Source organism: Natator depressus, chromosome 6, assembly GCF_965152275.1.
Source record: "Natator depressus isolate rNatDep1 chromosome 6, rNatDep2.hap1, whole genome shotgun sequence".
Classification (NCBI taxonomy): Eukaryota; Metazoa; Chordata; order Testudines; family Cheloniidae; genus Natator; species Natator depressus.
The window spans coordinates 71,397,430-71,421,907 of record NC_134239.1 but is presented as its reverse complement, the minus strand read 5'-3'; the positions used below and the strand labels follow the sequence as shown (position 1 = coordinate 71,421,907).

The 24,478-nt window shown below is 46.1% G+C and overlaps 1 protein-coding gene and 1 long non-coding RNA gene across 3 annotated transcripts; one reads left to right on the top strand and one right to left on the bottom strand.

The window, feature by feature from the left end:
• Nucleotides 1-1,283: 1,283 nt before the first annotated feature.
• Nucleotides 1,284-12,573, bottom strand: PPP1R14D (protein phosphatase 1 regulatory inhibitor subunit 14D). The gene is made up of 4 exons (XM_074955688.1): nt 12,136-12,573; nt 8,039-8,134; nt 5,403-5,435; nt 1,284-2,883 (listed from the first exon to the last, which is right to left on the bottom strand). The coding sequence occupies exons 1-4, from the start codon at nt 12,316-12,318 to the stop codon at nt 2,821-2,823; spliced, it is 375 nt and encodes a 124-aa protein (XP_074811789.1). The 5' UTR covers nt 12,319-12,573; the 3' UTR covers nt 1,284-2,820.
• Nucleotides 5,483-23,563, top strand: LOC141989249 (uncharacterized). 2 transcript variants are annotated; one of them, XR_012639946.1, is made up of 4 exons: nt 5,483-5,683; nt 13,832-13,959; nt 18,610-18,788; nt 23,327-23,563. It is a non-coding gene; the product is annotated as an uncharacterized LOC141989249 (long non-coding RNA). The 2 variants fall into 2 exon arrangements; XR_012639947.1 differs by lacking the exon at nt 5,483-5,683 and adding an exon at nt 10,103-10,203.
• The last annotated feature ends 915 nt before the right edge of the window (nt 23,564-24,478 follow it).

Here is a 24,478-nt window from a genome sequence, read left to right as displayed (position 1 = left end):
ATTAATTAACTCTTTGGCTGGGCTGGCTTTTGCCCTGCTCTCTGAGTGGCAGTGAAATGATAAAGGTCAGAACCTCAGCAGGTGTAAATCAGTGTAGATCTATTGGCTTAAGGCAGCTATGCCAATTTACACCAGCTAAGGCTCTGGCCCAGCATCATTTCTTATCTTTTCGGCATTTTAACTCCTTTTTATTTAATTTGTAGAGTTGAGCTTTGAAGGGAAGTTTTCAAGATTATTCCATGTGCCAAGGCCAGATGATGGCCTGCCAAGCATGTGCCAAGGTCCCAACACTAGCACAGGAAGGACATACCCATTACCCACCACTCCCACATGGCCATACCAATGGGCATGCAGCTGGCACAGAGAATGTGGCACAGCCACACTTTCATCACACTGCAGGTAAAGCTTGAAGTACCCATAGGGCTAGGGATGAACTTGGAGGGATAAGTCTCCCAAGACTGGCTATATAGCACATCAGCTTCAAAAAGGGTGTGAAGGCAAAAACCAGCCAACCAACCCAGGGGCACATGCTTCTCTCAGCCAGGGAACAGCCGTTTTCTCTGGCCCTCCTGGTGGTGTGCTCTGAACTCTAGGGTAGGGGACCAATGTATCAGTCCGCACCCTGTCATTAACTAGGACAGGGGACTGATTAATTTAAGATTTAAAACATGTAGGGATTTCTTGTCTGGCCCACGACTTTCAGTCAGTTTCTATTGTTAGCTGTCAGAAGCATTGGCCTTAACACTGCAGGGCTCCTTTGCGCTGTAGGTGCTAGCCCCTCTTTTTGCAACACTGTGTGACAAATCAGAACACAAGGACAAACCAAGTAGTCTGGTCACTAGCATATTGGGACATGGGACTCTCTCTCCCACAGAGACTTAGCTTCCCCTCTGTGTTTAGGAGAGTGTGTGTGGGTGCGTGGGGTGGAGGGGAGAACCAAGAGTCTCTTCTACCTGGTGGGAGTTGTCCGAGTCTAAGTGATCCTTCTTCATTTGCCATCTTATTTCCACCCCATTCTTGCCAAGTTACTGTCTCTCTGGATGTGGTTTATGAGTCCGACTCCTGCTCCACCTAGAAGAGGTGGTACAGAGACACAAGGCTCTGGCTCCTACATCCCCTTTGGGTTGCTGAACCTCTCCCTTCCTGAATGGTTTCCAAGATGCTCCCCACGAAGAGAGCACTTAACCAGCCCTGGATTGATGGTCTTTTTAATTAGATTTTTCTTCCCTCTCTGCATTTCCTCTTTGAATGCAGAACAAAAACCCTCACATCATAAGCAGGTCTGGATTTCTAAGCATTTTAATCTACAAATTGAGCGTCTTTCAAAATGTCCTTACACAGTGTGACAAAGTTCCTCCTCTGCCTTGGTGGGTGCTGCACTTATTGGCAGATTTTCTCGCCTCAGAGGTTCACGACAGCCCTCAGTTTGGCCACTTTCATGGCTCAAATCCACCGTTCACTCAGTTAGCCTCATCACTGGCCAGCATGGGGAAAGGAAGAAGAACAATCCCCGCAGTCTCTGCTGATCCACCTAGTGGATCGGGGAACAGGCCAGAGACCTTCCCCTCTGGTGGAACCCACAGTCCAGTTCAACTCCTCCGGTATCAAGTAGGGAGTTGGGAGGTTTGGGGGGAACCCAGGCCCGCCCTCTACTCCGGGTTCCAGCCCAGGGCCCTGTGGATTGCAGCTGTCTACAGTGGCTCCTGTAACAGCTGCGTGACAGTTACAACTCCCTGGGCTACTTCCCCATGGCCTTCTCCCAACACCTTCTTTATCCTCACCACAGGACCTTCCTCCTGATGTCTGATAACACTTGTGCTTCTCAGTCTTCCAGTAGTACACCTTCTCATTCTCAGCTTCTTGCAGCTCTTGCTCCCAGCTCCTCACATGCATGCCACAAACTGAAGTGAGCTCCTTTTTAAACCCAGGTGCCCTGATTAGCCTGCCTTAATTGATTCTAGCAGCTTCTTGATTGGCTGCAGGTGTTCTAATCAGCCTGTCTGCCTTAATTGTTTCCAGAAAGTTCCTGATTGTTCTGGAAACTTACCTGTTACCTTACCCAGGGAAAAGGGACCTGCTTAACCTGGGGCTAACATATCTGCCTTCTATCACATCACTCTCCTGTAGCCATCTGGCCCGACCCTGTCACAACAGGCAGCTGTGCAGTCTCTTAAAAATCCCTTGCAGGTCCTCGTATTCGTTTGAGGTGCTGCTAGCTCATTAAAAAGTCCCATGCCCCACAAATATTAATCAACCTGAGGGACATACAGTCGGATGGAAGGAAAAGCTCCAGGGAGTGTATTTTCTGCCCAGCTTTCCACCAGGGAGGGATGATTAATAAAAACAGTGACTAGAAAAATATAAGAAGTGGCCCTTTGTCCATGTGCTGGCCTAGAACCAGGAGGTCTGTTCACAGGCAGGGGCTGGGAGCAGTGAAATAGCAACTCCCTGTCCCTGGTGAAGGTTGGATAACAGCCAATGAAGGGCTCCAAAGGGAGCTGTGTCCAACGCTTCCTCAGCCAAAGGAGAGGTTCCTTCAAAAAGAAAATGAATGAAAAAGAAAAGAAGGGGATCAGCCCTCTCCCCTAACATAACAGCTCTTTAAATATCAGCAAGATACACACACAAGCCCCTCCCTGTGAACATGAAGCTGGAATGGGATGCTGAAAGTATCTAAGATGGTTCTTCTCAGAACACCAAGTCCTAGAAAAACTGTAACATGATCTTCCAACATGAATCTGATTCTCTGTCCCGGGGAGACACCCAATGCCATGCGAGCGATACGGGATGGAACGGGGGTATCTCTCATGATGGATAGGATCATTTCCTTTGAGGGATTTTCCTGAGACCTTGCAGTCGACTGAGCAGTTCCGTAATGAAGTCCTGGAATGAGAGTCAGTCAAAAGAAGACTTTAATGCTTATTGTGCTCAGCCACAGCTCTAAGAATCACACGCCTGCTGCGTTCCCCCTTATTGCCCTTCATATTTAGCAGCGGTCCAGTGACCAGAACGTTGGAATGCAGAACAGGTCCCGCCATTTTGTTTGGAGAGGGGAAGGTGCGATTTTTGTCAGCGAGGGAGGGCCAGGTAGAGTGGAGAAAATGCCCAATCCTTTTTCCCATCCCCCAGCCTCCCCTCTCTTCAGGGAAGTCACACACGCTTTGTCTCTCTTTCCCAGGTAGCCCACCCTGTCCTCTCCATGGAGCCTGTTTGTTCCCACCATTAGATAACTTCAGGGTACAGCTGCCTCTATTAGGGTCCACTGTTTTTGCATGGAGTCCCCTACTTCCACTGCAACCTCCCATCCACGTCCTGCTGCTCTCAATAGCTAGGCCAAAATATACTTGCTGCTTCCTCGCTGAATTGGCCGTACTACTATGGAGTGGATTACAGGGCATCCCACATTGTGACCCATAATAGCTGGCTCGCTTCAGTGAGGAAGTAGGGAGGGGGAAATAACACATGTGTGTGTTTGAGGACAAACATTAGCGGGGGGTGAGGATGGGCTGACCAGGTGGAAGGGCAGTTACCTGACCAGTTCTAGTGAAACAGAAAAAACCCAGGTTTCACCCAAACTGTCAAGGACTATCCCTCAAAACTAAGGCATCTGGTCATTCTGCATGGCTGCCACTGTAAGTAGCACAAATTCCACCCTCTCCATAACAACCAAAATAGATCAGGTAACCTAAACCCCTCCCCTATCTAACACAACGCTCTACGGTCTTTGCATTCTGTAGAAACCAGTGTGCACACAGTGGACTGATAAGTCTCCTGCTTAAATCATGCAGGTGTATTGGAGGCCTGACTTCACAGAGCTGAGCTTAATCTACTGCTGCATGTTCCCGGTGAATTTGCAGAACTATATCGTAAGGTTAGATTCACAAGGGGAGTATTAGGCGTTGCTCAGCCTTTTAGATGACCTGCTGCCCAGTGGAATTCACAACCCTGAGTTAGGTGCCCAGGCTCCCCATGCATTGTATGAAGAGATTGAGGTGCCTTAAAAAGGGATCCACAGAGGCCAGCACCCTGAGATATCTAACCAACCAACAGAGTCATTCTTACACTCTCTCTGGCCCAATGGCTGTTTAACACACAGGGGACTTTCCTGGAAGGTATGCAACCTGGGTTCAACTTGCTGATCTGAATCCTGCAGAGGGGTATTTGAACCCTGGCCTCCCAGACTGTGAGTGAGCGTACTAATCACTGAGCTATTGGGAGGTGGCACTAGCACCATATCTTCCTCCTTGCTGTCTTTTGTGGGGCTTACCTGTGCTCTGAGCATGCCTACAGGATCAGGCCCCACAGGCAAAACAGGCAGGAGAAGATCTAGATTGCAAAGCCTTCAGGGGTTAGGCATGAATTAGGCAAGGAGCAGCTCAGGTTGGGTAGTTTTGTGCATCCCCTCGGGCAGAAATGTAGGTGCCTACAGAGTTAGGCAGCAGCTGAATGATGGTTTTGTGAATGCCAGTAGTGCTTAAAGTGGCAGTTAGGTGTATGAAGCTAGCACTTAGTCAGCCCCTTTCCCATGTATCTGGTACTTTTCTCGATGTGCTTGTTTGGTATATGGACTCCTGAAATGTGAGTGTAATGGACCCATGGCTGCACACGTTATAGGCACTGGGATCAGCAGAGATCATTGAACTAAAAACCTTTAGTACAGACTCTTGGGCTAAGAAAACACGAATTCAGTTAGTTATTAGGTGGCTGTCATAGCTGCTGGGGACAGCAACATGATCACATTCATTAAGCCAGTGAACTACACAAACTGCTGCTGGTTATCCATGTGGGCACAATTAGCCTTGTGCTCTTGCCTGTGATTTGGAGATGGCCTCTCAGAGCCCCGCAGTCAGCCTTGATGGCGGGGCTGCCTGCCAATCCTGAGTTAACCGGATTCTGGCTCGGTTTCTGCAGACTAGTTTGGTTAAGTCTGATTTCTATGTGAATCATTCGCCAGCCCTATTTTCTGTACATTAAACTTTGTGCAGCCATTTACAAGGACTGGACAAGATACAGTGGAGATACACTACAGAGGCAAGTTACAATTATGTACTAACAGTACTACATTGCCTACTTGGTCTATTCTTTCAGAGCTCATTATTGCTTCTGATTTTTCCTTTCTCTCTATAACTAGGAAATAGATTCTGAGAACACTGTAGGAAACGCACATCTGACATTAACCTCATTGCTCACTGCTCTACATTCACTCATATATATTTATATTCGTTTTTACAGTGGTGTGGAATAAAATATAAAAAAAACCTCCTGAAAGTAAAGAAGCGTGGTAACTCAAACTTCAACTATCTGCAGAGCATACTGGCTATTTAATCAGGTGGAGCCAAGCCAAGTTGCCACAGAACAGTATGAGACTGAGACTGAATGCTCACTGACGATGCTTCACTCACCTCTGTAGGTCTGGAACACTCATGAAGAATTTCCTGCAAGGCAAAACTCATGTTAGTTTCTTAGGAGTTTGTCTATTTGTTTTTCCTTTTTAAGCTACAAGAAGAGGATGTAAGGCTGCCATATCTAGCGTGCTAAGCGATCCAATGATGTTCCAGAGCCTGAGAGCACCATCACCTGCATCATGCCACACCATTCAGGGACTCCGTGATCCATACTCATCACTGCTGTTCTGTACTGAATGCAGCAGAAGTTCCCAGGACCCGCAGTCACCAAAACACTGGTATGTACAACGTAGAGCTCTGTACTTTGTTCCTGTTCCACAGTACTGGATCATGTTAGCAGTTCTGTATTTTAATCGCGTCACCCCAGAGGACTCCAGAAGCTATCACAGTATGTACGTTGTCTGATGTGTAGAGAGTCTGCTCCCAGTATGGTTTTTAGTAATGATACTTTCATTCTGAGACCTACATCTGAAGAACACTGCGTGGCCCTGATCCAAAGCCCACTGAAGTCAGCGTGACTCTTTCCATTAACTTCCATGGGCTTTGTATCAAGCCCTATAGGAGCTAAGTATTACTGCGAAACTCTCAGGAGTTATTTTGGATCAACTCGTAAACATTTGGAGGCTTAACCCAGCCTTGAGTATCTGCAAAACTGGGCTGCAAAACCCCATAAGAACAGGCCTCATAATCTTATGTGATTTAAGATACTTTAGGCTTCTGTCTTGGCAGGAAATATCTCAAGAACAGCTATTCCATTTGGGGTTTTTGGCCTTTCTGCATTGGCTGCTGCCAGGAACACAGAAGTACAGAGCCTTCTGAGAGAATGAGAACCACTGCATTAAAAGGTAACCAACATTTTTCTAATCTCAGAATAGGTTTAGTTCAAACTTAGGGTGAAAGTTTGAGTTACTTCTGAAGTAGCTCACTCATCCCTAATAAATCACTGGGGACAGTTAGTGTGAATAAGGAATTGTTCAGTTCACATATTAAATGGGAGAAGTGTACAAGCCGTAAAAATAGGACACTTTGGCCCTGTGTACAATGGGATAGGGAGTTATTGCTGACAATGGTTGTCAGCAATTGATCCCCCAAATGGGTGTGAATGGGACTCACAGGCTGGCTGGCCCTTTAAGATAAGCCAGGCTCAGCCTTGCCTGTGACCTACCAGCTATCCCACACCTAATGGTGATAAGGGAGTTTGAGACTAGTTAGTGATCCCAACTGTGAAAGGGTTAGGAAAAGACAACACAGAGTCAAAGAACTCAGTCAAGGGGAGAGACTGTAGAAAAGGCAGGACTACCCTGTAGGTAGGAGTAGGGGTCATGCTTTGGCTCTCATGGGTAGGAGCCCTGAGAGATGACTTAAACAGGTAAGAAGTCAGGGAGGAGGATCCATAGGAAGCACAGGTTACTTTGGGGGGAAACCCTGAGCAAAGGCCTAAAAGGAGCAGGAAGAGCCCTAGGGGAAATTGCCAGAGTCCCTGAGGAAGGGCAGCAATGAGGGAAACCTATTAAAACCAGAAGGAACAGAGGAAGAACTCTGCAGGAGCAAGTCAGGCTGCTGTGGAGGAGAGGCCTAGTGGTAGTGTCAGTAAAAACACTTTAGCGGAGCCCAAGAAGGGCAGAAAAGCTCATAAATCAGCAAAGGAGGAGTTGGGAGGATCTAGGGAGAAGCGAGAGGCCTGGGAACCAAAGGGAGGCTGTGTTAAATACAACCTGTGGAGAAGCGGCACACGTGGCTTGGAGGTAGGAAGCCGCCCAGGGAAATTGCAGCGTGTCTGATGGACTAGAACTAGCTTCTTAATACAGGGTCCTTGGGCCAGAACAGAGGGGGCCTCTCTTCCCCTACTAGCCCCTGAGGAAGGGGTATGCAAGCCCAACAGAAGGAATATTGAGCCCAGGTGGGGCCAAAGACTCAGCCAATGGACAGTCTGAGGAATAGCTCAAGAGGTGGCTGAAGGCTCTCTTGTTGTAAGACTTTTTGGTGGGGTTTTTTTTTAACCTGGAAGGGGACTGAACTTCATGTGACTGGGCCAGAGGGCTGAGCTGTGGAATACCTGACAAGTGGCAGATGGCACAGGAGATGATGACCCTTGCAGCATTGCACCCTGACACAAGGGGGTGCTGTGGGTGATGAGTTCTCTACCTTACATGAGCAGAATTGTTTTCCAAACTATTACAGATAGTGTAATTGACACCTGGTGGAATGAACTGATAAGTTTCTGTGCAGCCATACTTGAGTCTTAGGGCTGCTCTACACTCAGTTTGTGCACCAATTTAACTAACTTGGTAGAAAAAAACCCAAGTTAGTTCAATCGGTGCAACCCCCTAGTGCGGATGTGGCTATATGGGTATAAGTGATTTATATCAGTATAACGGCAACCACATTAGGATTGAACTAAATCATTTTCTCTACCACTTTGATTAAATCAGTGCAAAAGCTGAGTGTAAAGCAGCCCTTAATCCTGGTTTCTGGAATGGAGTTGATGGTTTTGTATCATCCACATAAGCGTTTACGCCAATCCAGAGCGACCTACTGTTGACTTGTATTTTCAGTAATAGGTCAATTTTCGAGTGTACACAGGGTCTTAGCTCCCATATTTAATATAAATAGGAACGGACAGTCTGTCTGACCTGTAGTTTTGATTTCTGTTCCTCGTTGGAGACCTCTAGAAGATCTTCAATGTCAATTTCTGGTTCAGGGGTTGCTGTGTCTTCTTCCTCCTGCAGCTGGAGCAGAAATACATAGTAAATAAACCTGTCCTGTCAACTGACAAGCATTCAAGAGGACTTTGTGTGGAGACCTGGGGGGAGGGGGAAGAATTCATTTCTAGTTAAAGATGAGCCCATGTGGCAAAGACTGGATTAAGATATGAATCTTCCTGAAACTTTAGGGTATTTAGAACAAGGGTTCTGATTCAGGCTCATCTCTAGCAGCACCACATCCCAACATGCAGACTGTGGCTTGGCGCAAGCAACATCTCTCAGCTCCTCCAGATTTAGCTCCCAGAGGTGTCAAACAGTCCCACCACAACACCGAATACCTGCCCACGGAGCATGGTACTATCGTGAGAAGACCTTCTGGAAGGACCTAATGCAGCTGAAATAGGATGAACCCCAGTTGGGGTAAACCATCTTTTACAAAATGGAATGAGTAACAATCAGGCCCTCCCAAAACATCAGGGGAGTTGGGTCCCAAAGGGCCACATCAGCATGGAACTCTTTAAGTTCTCCTTTGAAAGATCTAAGCACAAAGTCTGCAGCACTCAGTTTGCCCAGAGCAGCAATATGACTGTTTGACTTGATCCTGCTAAAATCTGAACCTGTGATTCTAGGGTGCCTGGTTGTTTCAACCCTGATGCTTAGACTTCTAAGATATATTAGGAAACTGAATAATGCTTAGGACCTTCAGAGCAATGGAACAAGCTGCCAACGAGGTTGTGGAATTGCCATTGGTTGAGCTATTGAAGACTAGACTATCAGGGCTAACAAAGACAGTTCTGCCTTGATGCTGGGAGTGGAATGGGATGGCGCACTAGAGACTCCTTCAGACCCAAGTGATTCTAGGATTTGTCAGGTAGGTTGTTGTTTTTTTAAATCCTTCATAAAACATTTACAAGAAACTGCTGTACTGGTGCCAACAATCTCTAAACTTGCACATACTGTGTTGTGGTACTTCCAAGTGTGTTTGGACCAGGTATCAAGAACTGTCAGAACTAGGTTTGGAAGTCTGGATGCTTAGCCTGAGATTATGGATCCTGAAATGCGTGTCTGAATTCTGGGGAATTTCCTGTGCAGGAGAGGAGCCAGCAGCACAGCCCCAGTCAGTTGGCAACACCTTCCAGAAATACCTACTTCCTGCTAAGACTTTGCAGTAATCAAAGGAAAACAAGTCTCTGAATCTGTACCTTTGGACATGGTGACCCACCAGCAATGTTAATGATTTCAGACTCTGATTACATAATGCAAACTCTCAGGAGATCATAGGTGAAAAAGGGACTTTAGTATTGCCTTTATGGCTCCTTTAAAAATGCTCATTTGTGGGCCCGGCATAGTGAGAGTTGAGAGGGAATCACGCCTCGGTCTCGCACATGGTACCACCAAGAACTGCCGGTAGGCCACTTGTGAATTTTTTTGAAACAAGTGCGTTAAATGTTACTAGTTCCTCTGAGTAGCAAAAAACCTTACTCTTTTAAAGAAGCAACAATTGTTCTGTCTTTCTTAAAGTTGTCTCCTGTCACCTCCACTTAATCCTCCAGGGTGTGAGCTTCCTTACAGTAGTGCCCTATTACCTCAAACGCCCTCATAAAAATACTCTGTCAGTCCCATCCATCTCTCCACTTTTGCCAGTCCCACAAATACCAGGTATGGAAAGGGTCTACATATTCTAGAATGGAAGTGGGTTCCTTTCATCTTTCTCCACCATAGGCGTTGGCTCTCAGGAGCCCAGTGATATCAAATGTCATTGATCTTGTCACATGAGCACAGTGACATCTTGGTGCCACTGCCCGTTCTACATTGCTGTTCCTACTGGGCACGTGTATAGACATGCTCTACATGTTTCCCATGATGGGATTGTCACACGAGCCTGGAACTGCTGGTCTTGAATGCCAAAGAGGCATTGAACAAAGACTTGACTAAAGCCAAAGAAAGTAAAACCACATATATATAGGGGGTGTTTCATTTTTATTTTAGATGATAGGATGAAGCCAAAAAGTGTCCAGCTTTAAAATCTCTTCAGGCCACATGATCAAGAAGGAACCAATCGGCACATCTCTGGCAAATGGAAATAGAACAGAGTAAGTTTTAGGGATAGACTTGCTAGGAAGGTCAGTACTGGGGAATTAGATGGCTAATGGACTAAAGAGCCTTTTATCTCTAGGTTGCTGGGTTAGATCCAGCTCTGGTTGGTAGAGAGTCATGACCACAAATGGTTACCATTTGATGTCTGTTGGTCCTGGTCCAGTTCCCATATCACAAAAATTATCAAAAAGAATCACCATTCTTGTTGGCAATCTCAGCAGAGAGGAGCAGGACGGAAAGGGTCTGGATACTGAACTAACCTATCACCTCTAGAGATGGTCCCGTCCCCTAAAGCCAGGACAGGAACATTGGCAGGGAAGCTGGCACTGCTGCTGTACCTATTCCATGGATAAACAGACTTCCTTCACCAGGGCCGTCGATCTGGTACCTTTCATAAATATTGCATTAATGACTCAATTCAGGATACTGTTACTCAGATTTTCAGATGGGTGGGTTTAGGCAGTGTATTTGAATGTACTTACACTGAATGTGCTGTTGTGCATTTTAATGTATTATAAGGGGACCCAGAGCATGGGATGAGCTCCCATTAATATTTTATAAACAAAAATAAATGAATGAATTTCAAATGGAAATTCATAGAAGTTAAGGGCTGAAGGGACAATTATGATAATCTAGCCTAGCTAGTGATCATTTTACTAGTCTAACTAATAATCATTTTACTAACTTCAAGAAGATTAAAACCTTTCTTAATAAAAAGACAGGAATAATAATGCAGGAAACCAGACATTCCTTATTAGAGGTGTCACTGATACTGCAAAACAGAGCGCCTATATATACTCTTTTCTTTCAGTTGTCTTTTGTGGATGGTGTGAATACAAGGGGAGCTGTCTTCTCATTTCAAATAGTGAATAGTTTACCTAATAAATTCCAGTGCAGATAGAAAAGCAAGTGATTCTAGAAATTACCAGAGGGATATTTTGGCATGTCCATTTCCAATCCCATCTGAAATTGCAACAGTGCTCAAAAATGGAAGACTGTAAAATCCAAGAGTTAACCAAATTTTTTAGTGTGGGGTGAAGATGTGCGTCTTATTTTGTACAAATTGTTAAACCCATCCACACCTGCTGAAGGCAACAGTGGTCTACTGGTTAGGGGACTCATGAGAGCTGGGTTCTGTTCCTGTGTCTGCTAGTGACTTGGGGTCTGATCCAGTAATTTCAGTGGGCTTTGGATCAGGGCAAATCGTGTAACTTCTCTAGTATTATCCCCATTTAGGGAAACTAAAACATATTCACCCATTTTGTCAAAGTACTTTGAGATTTACCAACAAACATACCACGAAAGTACAAAATATGAATGGACTCAGTGACATCAGGTTAATGTTCCAGTGTTCAGTCTGTACTGGAAACTTTTGTACAAAGGCAATGAAAAATCCCTGGTTTAAACCCCAAATGACGCAGCCAGAAAAGTACCATGGCTCCAAGACAGTTCAGGATAAACACTGACATCTATATAGGTATGTGCCCAGAACACCTGGATCTTTATTTTCTTTTGCCAACTCAGGTGGGCTACAAGAGTTCTAAAGGACTGCTCACATACACTTCCACCAAGTAACATTGCTGCTATGGAAAATGTTGGGGAGAGAACTTTGGAGGCCTGTAGGTGTGGAAACAAAGTATTTACCTACAATGCCTGAATCCCCACTTCCCCTTTCTTTCCTCTCTGCCTGTACTGCCCATTATCTCCCTTGACAGACATGCCATTACCCACAGTTTGAGCGCTAACACAGCAGCGTCACTTAGAGAGAGAGCTCTAGCATGTGATAAGAAGTTTGCTAGAGAACAGAGTCCCCAATCGTCACAACCTGGGTTGTTCTCCAATAAATTAAAAATAACATTTCATAGCCCACAGGGTCTAGGCTCCCCTACACCTAATGAAGGAAAGTTTGATCCACCCCGGTTATTTACCTGGTATTGGTACAGCTCCTGCAACTGGGCATCAATCCATTCCTCCAGGTCTAGCCAGCGTTGAAGGTCTTTGCGGTTGTACTTAACCGTTAGCTTGCCCAGTTTCTTGTGGGATGATTCCTCCCCAGGCTTCTCTGGAGCCTCGAAGGTTACTCGAGGCAAATCTCTGGACTTACTGGCCATGCTAATCACCCCTTCCACCTGCTCTTCTGTCTTCCACTCCTACTGCAGTGGCTCTCTGGCTTCGTATTTTTGTTTCACTCTCTTCTCCCTCCCCTTTAATATATTTTCATTGGGCAAATGTGAGTAGCAGTACCAGCTGCTTACAATGGCCAAAGGCAGATAGACAGCATCAGTGGTCCCAGTGAGGGAGTGAGAAAGAGAGCAACTGCTCAGCAAGAGAAGCAATGAGGCAGCGCAGACAGAGTTACGGGAAAGAGAATCTTAGGTTTCACAACTGGCAATGCTGACAAAAAGCAAGGTGGGAGGGAGAAAAGCTGTTGTAATAAATCTGTTGGCCCAGGGAACTGATGGACAAAATTTGTTAATATTTAATACAAGCCTGTTCCAGCAGGTGGGAGAAGCAGGTTTTAAATGATCGTTTCTCTACATATGTATGTACATGAGCACATACCTCATGTACAGTTCCTTAGGACTTGTCCCTACATAATACATTGACTCCTATAGTGTGTAAAGGGCATTGATGTCTTTCGCTTACCCCAGTTCCTATATGGATAGCTGATGCTGAAACACTATATCTTATGTTTTTTCTTTTTTAGAATTGAATTCAGCAGTGGAATTAGCTTCTGCTGGAGACAGAAGTCCTGAGTTATAGCACGATGTAACACCATTGTAAGGCTGAGACTACTTTACTGTCTAGCCCAGGGGTGGGCAAACTTTTTGGCCTGAGGGCCACATCGGGGTGCAAAACTGTATGGAGGGCCGGGTAGGGAAGGCTGTGCCTCCCCAAACAGCCTGGCCCCTGCCCCCTATTCATCCCCTCCCACTTACTGCCCCCTGACTGCCCCCCTCAGAATCCCCCCACCCATCCAACCCCCCCGCTCCTTGTCCCCTGACCGCCCCCTCCCAGGACTCCTCCCCCTAACTGCCCCCCGGGACCCCACCCCTATCCAACCCTCCCTGCTCCCTGTCCCCTGACTGCCCCCCAGAACCTCTGCCCTATCCAACCACCCCCTGTTCCCCATCCCCTGACTGCCCCCTGAGACCCCCTGACCCTTATCCAACCCCCCGACCCCGGCTTCCTTACCATGCCGCTCAGAGCAGCATGTCTGGCCGCCACAGACACCCTGCGGCGCTGCCCTGCATGAGTGGGCAGTCCCGCTGCCCAGAGCACTGCCTGCACGGCGGCGGGGGAGGGAGGAGGGACAGCGGGGGAGGGGCTGCGGGCTAGCCTCCCAGGCCAGGAGCTCAGGGGCCAGGCAGGACGGTCCCACAGGCCGGACGTGGCCTGCAGGCTCTAGTTTGCCCACCTCTGGTCTAGCCCATTTTTCTAAGTGCTCTAAAGTCCACATGTTTATTCACATTGTTTTGAAAATTACTGGGCCTCATAGAGGTCTTGGCTAGAGTTACTAGTCCCAGTTTGAAGGCATTTAAGCCAGGGGTTCCCGCAAGACCCTTAAAAATGGTTTGACATCAACATTTTATGGTTTTTATAACTTTTTTTTTTTTTTTTTAGTATCCCTGGGGCTCAAACTCAGTTCCTGTCACTCCTCAAACTAACAGGGCCTGGTTGGGACTGATCTCAACTGCTGTCCAGCAGCTGTTGCCCCTTTGGAGAAACAATACTGGAAAAACTTCTTCAGGGTAAACGTTGGCTGTACAATGTGGTTTGAATTAACATGATGAACCAGAAAAAACTCATTTGTACATTTGCACGGCTCTGTACTCTACTATCTTTCCACAGGTTTAGCTGTAGGTGCACCCAATATTCTAAAAGGGTCTGAATAGAGTTGACTGAAAAATTTGAAGAAACTTTTCCCATCAGAGAATGTAGCTGAAGCAAAAGACTTCCAGGGAACATGTTGATTATGATAAGCATTTCAATGGGAGAAAGCCCAAGTGAATTGTTTTGACTTTGTTGTTTTTGTTTTTATAATGTTGAAATGTTTTGCTAAAGTAAAAACATTTTGTTTCAACTTTTTCACTTCAATTAATTTCATTCTATTATATAAAAAGAATTGTATATAAACATTGTGTATACATATACAAAAACTACATTAAAAGAACATTATGTAAACACGTTAAGACTTCCTAAATAATAAATAGTTGGTGGAGAAAAACTCCCAAACATTAATAAGGTTGCAAAGTCAAGCACTCAGAAGTTGGGAGGGGCCAGAATTAAGGTTGCCATAATTCAGTCCCCTGGTGCATATGCAGTAGGACACAGTTTTCAACTACATGATCACCAGCTAGTGTTATCAAGGACCCCTGCCTCACTGAGTACACAGGACAGGCAGTGCTCACATAATAAGCAGTTTTTCAAACCTGTCTGCTTTAGGACCTGCATCAGTGTGACAACATCTTGGTTCCATGACACTAATATTGTGCCCTGGGGTCCCTTTGGAAAGTGGGACCTGGATCTGACCTGAATGGACTCTTTACTCATGCCTAATAGCCCAGTTTGGAATTATACATTAATTTAGCACTTCTCCTCTTTAAAAAGAAGTATTAACTCCTCCTTACAACACCTTTGTGAGGGAGGTCAGTAGTGTTACTCCTGGCATGCAAGTGGAGAAACTGAGGCACTATGGTTAAGTGTAGCATTTTAAAACTTAGATGGCTAAAAAAATGGTCTGATTTGCTGAGGTGCTGAGCACCCACCACTAGTACAAAAGTCAGTTGGAGATGTGGTTGCTCAGCATCTCTGAAAATTGAAGCCCTTTATTTAGGTGCCTAACACTAGACAACCACCGATTAAAATTTTGGCCCAAGAAACTGCTCAACAGCCATGGAGAAAATCAGCTGGGATGAAACTCAGTAGCTTCTGGCTTTCACTCTTATTCTCAGATTATTAGCTCACCAATCCATGTTAAATAGCCCAGGAAATGTTCTTCTCTCTCTTGTTTTCTGAGCCTCCTACGTCACTAAGACAGCACAATGCTGGATATAGTGTACAAGATAATGTATGTCTAGGGAGATAATAGCATCACCTTATGAAAAGAGCTTGTTGCAGGCTGCACCCCTAGGTGTCTTCTCTTAGCTGGGACCTTTACATTACTCTTACCTAGCTTCAGCTGGCCTGGTACCAAAAGTCTTTCAAACAAACAAAACTCCAAACACCACCTTCCTAACTAAGTCCTCCCAGGTGTGTCTGCTGGGGTCCAATCTCACCACTTGGAGGCATGGTCAAATTACCTCAGGCCTTTCTCCTTGGGCCTGGAGAGATCCTGTTGGGAACCAGGAAGTGGGCGGGCTTCTGCCCGCCCACTGCTAAAGCACCTCCCCCCAGCCTAAGGGGAGGATCCACAGGCTAAACGAAGGGCTAAACGGAGGGAACCGGATGGGGACACCGAGCAGAGAACCCGGGACAGCGCCCACAGCTCCTCAAAGATGTCAAGGGAGCCAGCAGACACCGCCCGAAGGAACTCTGCCCGGATGCAGGAATGGACTGAGGAGCAGAAATAGGTCCCACAGTCACAGGACACCCCATTGGCTTGGGCCAGGAGAGGTCAGCAGGCAAGCAGTCCTTCCCCTGCTAATGTTTCTCCCTGGGAAGAAGCAAATTATATGCTATCCTCCTTCTTGGAACGTGTCCTGGTTGGTTGAGAGGAAGGAGGAGCCTTGTCCCACCCTCTACTACAAGGCTCCTTGTCCCTTAAAGAGACACTCACCTGGATTCCTTTCTCCCCACCCCACCCTGCAACACTATTACACCAGGATCATTTCCTCTCTCCCAGTATCTGCATCTGCCATTTCCTAGGGCATCCTCTGCTTCAGAACTCCTGGAACATGGTAACCGTAGCTCCCAGACTTCGCCCTCTGGCCTTAAAAGACCAGTATACCCCACCCAGTTCAGAGCAAATGATAAAAGACGGATAGTCCATTAGAGTGTAGTAATCATCCAGTAGTAGTATATTCAAGTTTGGCTTGGAATCCTCCTTTTATTGGAAGGGGGGTTAAAGATCTGAGCTATTTGCAGCCCTGTTCCATTTTACAGGCACATGTCAGTTGCACGTAATGTTGGAATGAGAAATTTCCACTTGGAAGGATCAAAACTTTTCATGCTGATAATGTCAAATAGTTTCATTCTGATAATGTTGAAACAATGTAACATCCACATGAAATGTTTTGAGGCTCTAAATTAACATTGTACGGAACTTCCCCATTCCAAAGCTGACTTTTCGTTCCGTTGTGGAATGAAAATCAATTTTGAAATGGGGAAATTTCCTGCAGAACAAAACCTCTGTTTTCTGACCAGCTCTAGGGCCACTGCACTGCTAGTTAACCTTATCTCTGAATTAACAAAGTTTCCTGGACAGTGAATTTCTCTCCAGAACAAGGCAGCAGGAATGCAAGCTTCACCACATTACCCCATCAATGCCCCTAGACTAGAAAAACAACTTCCACTCCTGAAGAACTAGTTCTGTTTCCATTGGTCTATCCAGTGCTTGGTCTCTGAACCGAGAGTGCCAGTTGGTGCCAATTTTTCTAGTAGGTTTTTCTATTGACAAAGTCCATTAGGATCAGGGCAGAGACCCACCTGACTTCATCTGCATAGGCTACCAAACAACAACTGTTGGATCCCTCTTTGCAACATAGGGACCAAGTCAGGTCATCCAGTTGACAAGACTTTAATCTGCTCCTATTGAAGAGGCTGAGATGAGGTTGCTGGGCGGGTGAGGAAGGACATTAGAATGCTCCTGGGCCATACATGAATAAAAGGACATGTTACAGTGTCTGAAAGGGACACAGTGGATTGGTATCTGTAATCAAAGTTACTCCATTTTGTGTGTGTCTGTGCAGCTGACATGGCCTTGTAAAATGGAAGAGTGCTGTAAATATCACAGACCTTTAATCCCTCTTCCAGGTAAAAGGATTGCAAGCCCAACTGTGATATATTATTACTGTAAGTTTACTACAGTGCGATGGACTATACCTCTTTTATCATTAGCTCCTTTTTCAGAAGATGATAACAACATATCCCTAGACTACTTCCACTTGTAAAGTTTGTCATCTCACCTCCCGTACTGTATTATCCTCATGACGTAGGAGGCTCAGAACTCGAGAGACAGAAGAACATTCAGTGGTCTATTTAACATGCTGATGGGAGGGAGGGCTTGGTGATCGAATAGTCTGAGAACAAAATCAGAAGCCAGAAGATCCTGAGTTTCATCCCAGCTTACTTCCTCCATGGCCTTGGGCAAATTGCTTAGGCAAAATTTTCATGATTGGTTGCCGAAAAGTTAGTCACCTGGCCTGATTTTTTCACAGGTGCTAAGCAACCATAGTGCGAATTGACTCCTCTGGAATGTGTATATGCTTAGCAAATGCTTTTATTTAGATGCCTAACTGTGGACTTAGGTGCCCAATTTAAGGCATTTAAGATTGAAAATGTTAACTTTAACCACCGTGCCTCAGTTCCCCCATTTGTAAACTAGGAACAACACTACTGATCTCCCTCATTACAATGTTGTGAGGAGTTAGTATTTATCTCAGCAGATGAAAAGTGCTAATTATTAACATTAACATATCATTTCATATTGGGACATTAGGCATGTGTGTAGAAAGTCCAGTCAACTCAGAGTCAGGCCCCACCTTCCAAAAGGACCCCCCAAGTGCAACATTTGTGTCACGGCACCAAGATGTTGTGACATCCAGGCCCTGAAGCAGTCAGGTTTGTGAGGATACAATTACATTGCTCTTTTCTTGAAACTCAGAAGCTACAGCTTGCATCTATGGCCTAAGCTGCAGTATCTTTCTGTCAGTGCTAACAACTGTTATACACACACTGAATAATTCAAAAGGGCCCCAGCTCATCTTTCTAGAGAACAGGTCAGTCTCTTCTCCTCAAATCCCTGAAGGGAGAGGAATGGCTTTTTGCGAGAGAGATGGACATATGCCTCACACCTCCTTTAGAAACGATCACAGCCAATGACATGGAGATTCACATAGAGCAAGATAGGAGTTTACTCACTGAGATGGTTGTGTCCGTATGGTGCTGACATCAAAATCATATGGTAAAGTGGCACCCTATCATCTTGTGGGGTATGATGTGGCATGGGCAAAAGAGTGTGAAAGCCCACAGTCAAAGGGGTGAGAGTGCATATGTGTGTGAGCACATGTGTGCATGCCAAGAATGTGGAACTGTTTTGGGGCAACATCATAGTACTCCCAGCTGCCCTTCCTGTCTCCTCCCCCTCCCCCCCATACAGTACCAGGAGGAGAGAGATGTTCCATATCCCCTGGACTCTGGGGAGGGGAGAGGCGGTGACATGGTCTGCTCTTTCCCAGCAGGGCTCCAGATGATTCTGTAGAAGAAAGGGAGCAGCCAGGGGATTCCCAGCTTGCACAAGTCACCTCTCAGGAGGTGCCAGTGCTGACGCACCTACTGGTGGGAAGAGCGGGGAGCCCTATAAATTCCCCAGTCAAGCACGAGCTTTTCCTGTTGCTCCCACTTCAGATTCTTTCATCTGGTAAGTCCTCATTTCATCAGGCAGTGAAAAGGCAGGAAGGGGAGTTCTGGGGGAGATAAACTCCTCCAACCCCAGTAGAGAGAGGGAAGGGGGAACTTTCCACCTTCTTGTATTTATCTATTCAGATTTATACTGCTCTGTGCAAAAGAACACCTACCCCCAGCTCTGAGTGCCCTGGATGTCCTCTTCAAAATACAGCTCATAAAATAAACAGACTCTAGTAATTACCGGCAGATAAGTGTGGAGAGAGGAGCCAGCCTCCATCTACTGATAAACTACATGGTACCAGGACTGTTTGTTGCAATAATATTTTTATAAGGAGGCACAAGTGTTACCCTGCAGGTGATTCCTTCCCCTCCACCCCCATCTCCCAAGGAGGCTGATTATATGAATTTGATGCCAGATTATAAAATATTCCTTTTGCTTCTCCTATTCCCATAAAGAGCATGAAGGGGGCAGGGCAGGGAGAGGGAGAAGCATAGCAACCAAAAAATTTTAGCACTCAAGGCCGGATCCTCAAAGGTATTAGGCTCCTAATTCCTATTGATTTCAATGGAAGTTAGGACCCTAGATACCTTTAAGGACCTGGGTCTAAATTCTTACCTGCTCATTTCATTTGGAAAAGAGTCTTAGATTTTTCCTTTTAAAATTTAACAGCGTCTTGGCTGGTGTGGCTGGGAACAACTGAAGCAGCGGCTAATCATAGGCGTAGTTTGACTTCTATGTTTGGGGGGCGGCTCCGGTCAGGCCAACAGGGCCATGCATGGGGTGGGGGGGACAAATTCTGTGCCTGCCCACAGGGGCGCCATTTCAGTTTTGGGGAGGGGGCACAACAAAAACCATGATTCCAGGGGCTACTTAGGCAAATGAAAACTCTAGTGTTTTTGCAGATAATAACTGAGATATATCTGACAGTAGCATTGTATCTAATTCCTATACCAAGAAAGAAAATTAAATAAATATTAGACCCACTCAGCTCTAATACTAACATGTTCTGACATCTTGTGGCAAGTCACTTATGGGACACTGGTTAGGTTTAAAATTGTAATGTATATTCTTACTCAGATACTCTTCCTAAAGTCAGAAGGGACCATCGTGATCATCTAGTCTGATCTGCTGCATATTGCAGGCCACAGAACCTCACCCACCCACCCTGTAACAGACCCCTAACCTCTGGCTGAGTTACTGAAGTCCTCAAATCATGATTTAAAGACTTCAAGTTACAGAGAATCCACCATTTACACTACTTTAAATCAGCAAATGGCCCTCCATGCCCCATGCTCCAGAGGAAGGTGAAAACCCCCCAGGGTCTCAGCCAATAGTTGGGGATTGGTCCTGCTTTGAGCAGGGGTTTGGACTAGATGACCTCCTGAGGTCCCTTCCAACTCTGATATTCTATGATTCTATGATATTCTATGATTCAATCTGACCCGGGGAGAAATTCCTTCCTGACCCCAATATAGCAGCCAGTTAGACCCTGAGCTTGTGGGCAAGTCCCACCAGCCAGACACCTGGGAAAGATTTCTCTGTAGTAACTCAGAGCCCTCCCCATCTAGTGCCCTTCCCCATCTCCAGCCATTGGGAATTTTTGCTAATGGTGGTTGCCGATGGGCTGCATGCCATTGTAGGCAGTTCTGTCATACCACCCGCTCCATAAACAAGCTCAGTCTTGAAGCCAGTTAGGTTTTTTTGCCTATACTCAGAGGTGAAAGTAAGCCGGTATGCCCTGGTATGGTGTACCGGTAAGAGCCAGTGCGCCGTACTGGGACCGGCTTTCCCAGGCGGCAATTTAAAGCCCTGGGTTAGCGGCGGCGGGGCTCTGGCAGGGATTTAAGGGGTCCCGGAGCTCCAGCCGCCGCTACCGCCCCAGCCCTTTAAATCCTGCTGGAGCCCTGCTGCCAAAGCCCTAGGGTAGCGGCGATGGGGCTCCAGAGGGGATTTAAAGGGCCCGGGCCGTAGTAGCTGCTGGAGCCCCAGGGCCCTTTAAATCCCCGCCAGAGCCCCACCGCCGCTACCCCAGGGCTCAGGCAGCAGGGCTCAGGCAGGGATTTAAAGGGCCCAGGGCTCCAGCTGCCGCTACCACAGCAGAGCCCCAGGTCCTTTAAAGCTCTGCCAGAGCCCAGAGCCCCCGGGTAGCGGTGGCAGCCGGGAGCCCCCAGGGCTCCTCAGTGATTTAAAGGGCCCGGGAGCTCTGCTGCGGTAGAGGCAGCTGGAGCCCTGGGCCCTTTAAATCGCCTCCGAGCCCCGGGGCTCCCAGCCACCTCTGCAGCTGGTAGCGCAGGGATTATTTAAAGGGCTTCGGGCTCCCAGCTGCCACTACTGCAGCTGGAGCCCCAGGCCCTTTAAATCAAGATTTAAAAGGCCTGGGGATTTAAGGCCCTGCCTCTTCTGGTTAAGGCCACACCTCTTCCGGTTGAGGCCACGCCCCCTGCACCGGACTCCGGTGTACCAGTAAGTCCTCTAACTCAGTGCTACTCAAAGTGGTGGTCCGCGGACCAGTGCCGGTCTGCAAGCCATTGGCTTCCGGTCTGTGTGCACATTGGGAAAAAAAATTGCCGGTCCCCCACATCAGATAGCTTGAGAAGCACTGGTCTAACTTACTACACTGCTCCCCTTGGAAGGCTGTTCCAGAACTTTACTCCTCTGATGGTTAGAAACCTTTGCCTAATTTCAAGCTTAAACTTGTTGATGGCCAGTTTATATGTATATGTTCTGGGGTCCACATTGATACTTAACTCCTCTCCCTCCTGGTGGTTATCCCTCTGATGTATTTATACAGAGGGATCATATCTCCCCTCAGCCTTTGTTTGGTTAGACTAAACTAACCAAGCTCTTTGAGTCACTTCTCATAAGATAGGTTTTCCATTCCTCAGATAATCCTAGTAGCCCTTCTCTGAACCTGTTCCAGTTTGAATTAATCTTTCTTAAACATGGTAGACCAGAATTGCCCACAGTCTTCCAGACAAGGTATCACCAATGCCTTGTATAATGGTAGTAACACTTCCCTGTCTCTACTGCAAATACCTCGCCTGATACATCCTGTGACTGCATTAACCTTTTTCACAGCTACATCACATTGACGACTCATAGTCATCCTGTGATCAACCAATACACCCAGGTCTTTCTCCTCCACTGTCACTTCCAACTGATAAGCCCCAGCTTATAGCAAAAATTCTTGTTGTTAGTCCCTCAATGCATGACCTTGCACTGTGCACTATTAAATATCATCTCATTTCTATTACTTCAGTTTACAAGTCATCCAGATATTCTTATATGATATTCCGGTTCTCCTTTGTATTGGCAGTACCTCCCAACTTTGTGCCATTTGCAAATTTTATTAGCACACTCCCACTTTTTGTGCAAAGGTCAGTAATAAAAATGTTAAATAAGATTGGTCCCAAGACTGATCCCTGAGGAACTCCACTAGTAACCTCGCTCTATCCTGACAAAATAGAAAAGGAGTACTTGTGGCACCTTAGAGACTAACACATTTATTTGAGTCTGCATCCGATGAAGTAAGCTGTAGCTCACGAAAGCTTATGCTCAAATAAATGTGTTAGTCTCTAAGGTGCCACAAGTACTCCTTTTCTTTTTGCGGATACAGACTAATACGGCTGCTACTCTGAAATCTATCCTGAGAGTTCACCTTTCAGTATGACCTGTTGTAGTCTCCCCTTTAACCAGTTCCTTATCTACCTTTCAGTTCTCATATTAATCCCCATCTTCTCCAATTTAACTAATAATTTCTCATGTGGAACTGTATCAGATGCCTCACTGACATTCAGATAGATTAGATCTACTGCATTTCCTTTGTCTAAAAAATCAGTTCTCTTTGCAAAGAAAGATATTAGTAACTTTGTTACTACCTCTTGAATACAACAATTGAAACAATTGTAGAAAAATCTACAATTACTCTCTATCATTTAGGCTACTTTTTGCAGTTCACCAAGCATGGAATAGATCATTTAACTTTAGGAAACATCTTAACAGCCCTTTCTTATCTTCAGAGGGGTAGCTGTGTTTGTCTGTATCTACAAAAGCAACAAGGAGTCTGGTGGCACCTAAAGACTAACAGATTTATTTGGGCATAGGCTTTCATGGGTAAAAACCTCACTTCTTCAGATGCATGGAGTGAAAATTACAGATACAGGCATAAATATACTGGCACATGAAGAGAAGGGAGTTATCCACCTTACAAGTGGAGAACCAGTGTGGACAAGGCCAATTCAGTCAGAGTGGATGTGGTCCACTCCCAATAATTGAGGAGGAGGTGTCAATATCAAGAGAGGGAAAATTGCTTTTGTAGTGAGCCAGCCACTGCCAGTCCCCATTCAAGCCCAAATTAATGGTGTTAGCTTTGCAAATGAATTGTAGCTCTGCAGTTTCTCTTTGAAGTCTGTTTTTGAAGGTTTTTGTTGAAGGATTGCTTCTTTAAAATCTGTTATTGAATGTCAAGGGAGATTGAAGTGTTCTCCTACTGGCTTTTGTATGTTACCGTTCCTGATGTCTGATTTGTGTCCATTTATCCTTTTATGTAGAGACTGTCCTGTTTGGCCAACGTACATGGCATCCTGGATTTCAACAATTTCCACCCCACCATCAACCTCAGCCTGGACCAGTCCACACAAGAGATCCACTTCCTGGACACTACAGTGCAAATAAGTGATGGTTACATAAACACAACCCTATACTGTAAACCTATTGACGGCTATACTTACCTACCAGCTTCCATCCAGGACACATCACCTCCTTCCCGCATCCCCCACATCCACCCTGACTGAATTGGCCTTGGTTCTCCACTTGTAAGGTAACTCCCTTCTCTTCATGTGCCAGTATATTTATGCCTGTATATGTAATTTTCACTCCATGCATTTGAAGAAGTGGGTTTTTTACCCACGAAAGCTTATGCCCAAATAAATCTGTTAGTCTTTAAGGTGCCACTGGACTCCTAGTTCTTTCTTATCTTAATCACCTGTTATTCACTCTGTTTATAAACAAAATTCTGACTCCCTGCCTCAGGGGTGCAAGCTGGGAGCAGCACTCGCTTGTCTCCTCTGCAGAACTCATTGCACTGCACACTCAGGGTGCCTGCCTGAGGCTTGGTGTCTTTTTGGGGAGGGCAACGCCCTTGCATTCCCCCCCGCCAGATTCCACTTATGAGCAGCATACGGGTGTAGGTCTTCTCTCATGCTTCTTGTAATGGTCTCAGGACTTCTGTCTCAGGGCTGGTCTACACACAGATTTTGTACTGCTATAACTAGGTCAGTTTAGGAACTGGTATAGTTAAAGTCCAACCCCCTAGTGTGGATGCAGTTATACAAGCACCTTTGTATCAGTATCGATCTAGCAGATTCCCCTAGAATTATGAGAAGATGTCATTTACAAAACTCTGTATGCAGAGCAGCCCTCAATAGGAGTCACTGTGAGGAATGGCACAGAATGTTGCATGCGGGAAGGCTTTTATATACTCCCAGCCTTTCCCAACAAAGTTCCCTGGAGGGAAAGATGAAGGACTGCAGGCTGTGGGAGTGCCCAGAGCTACTTTTGTCCCAGTAGGAAGGAGTCATTCTAGGGCAGGGTTTCTCAAGCTGGGGGTCAGGACCCAAAATTGGGTTGCCAGAATGTTTCAAAAGGTCCCATGGCAGCTTCTATGGCTCCTGTCCCACAGGGCTATCTGGGCTCACACCTCC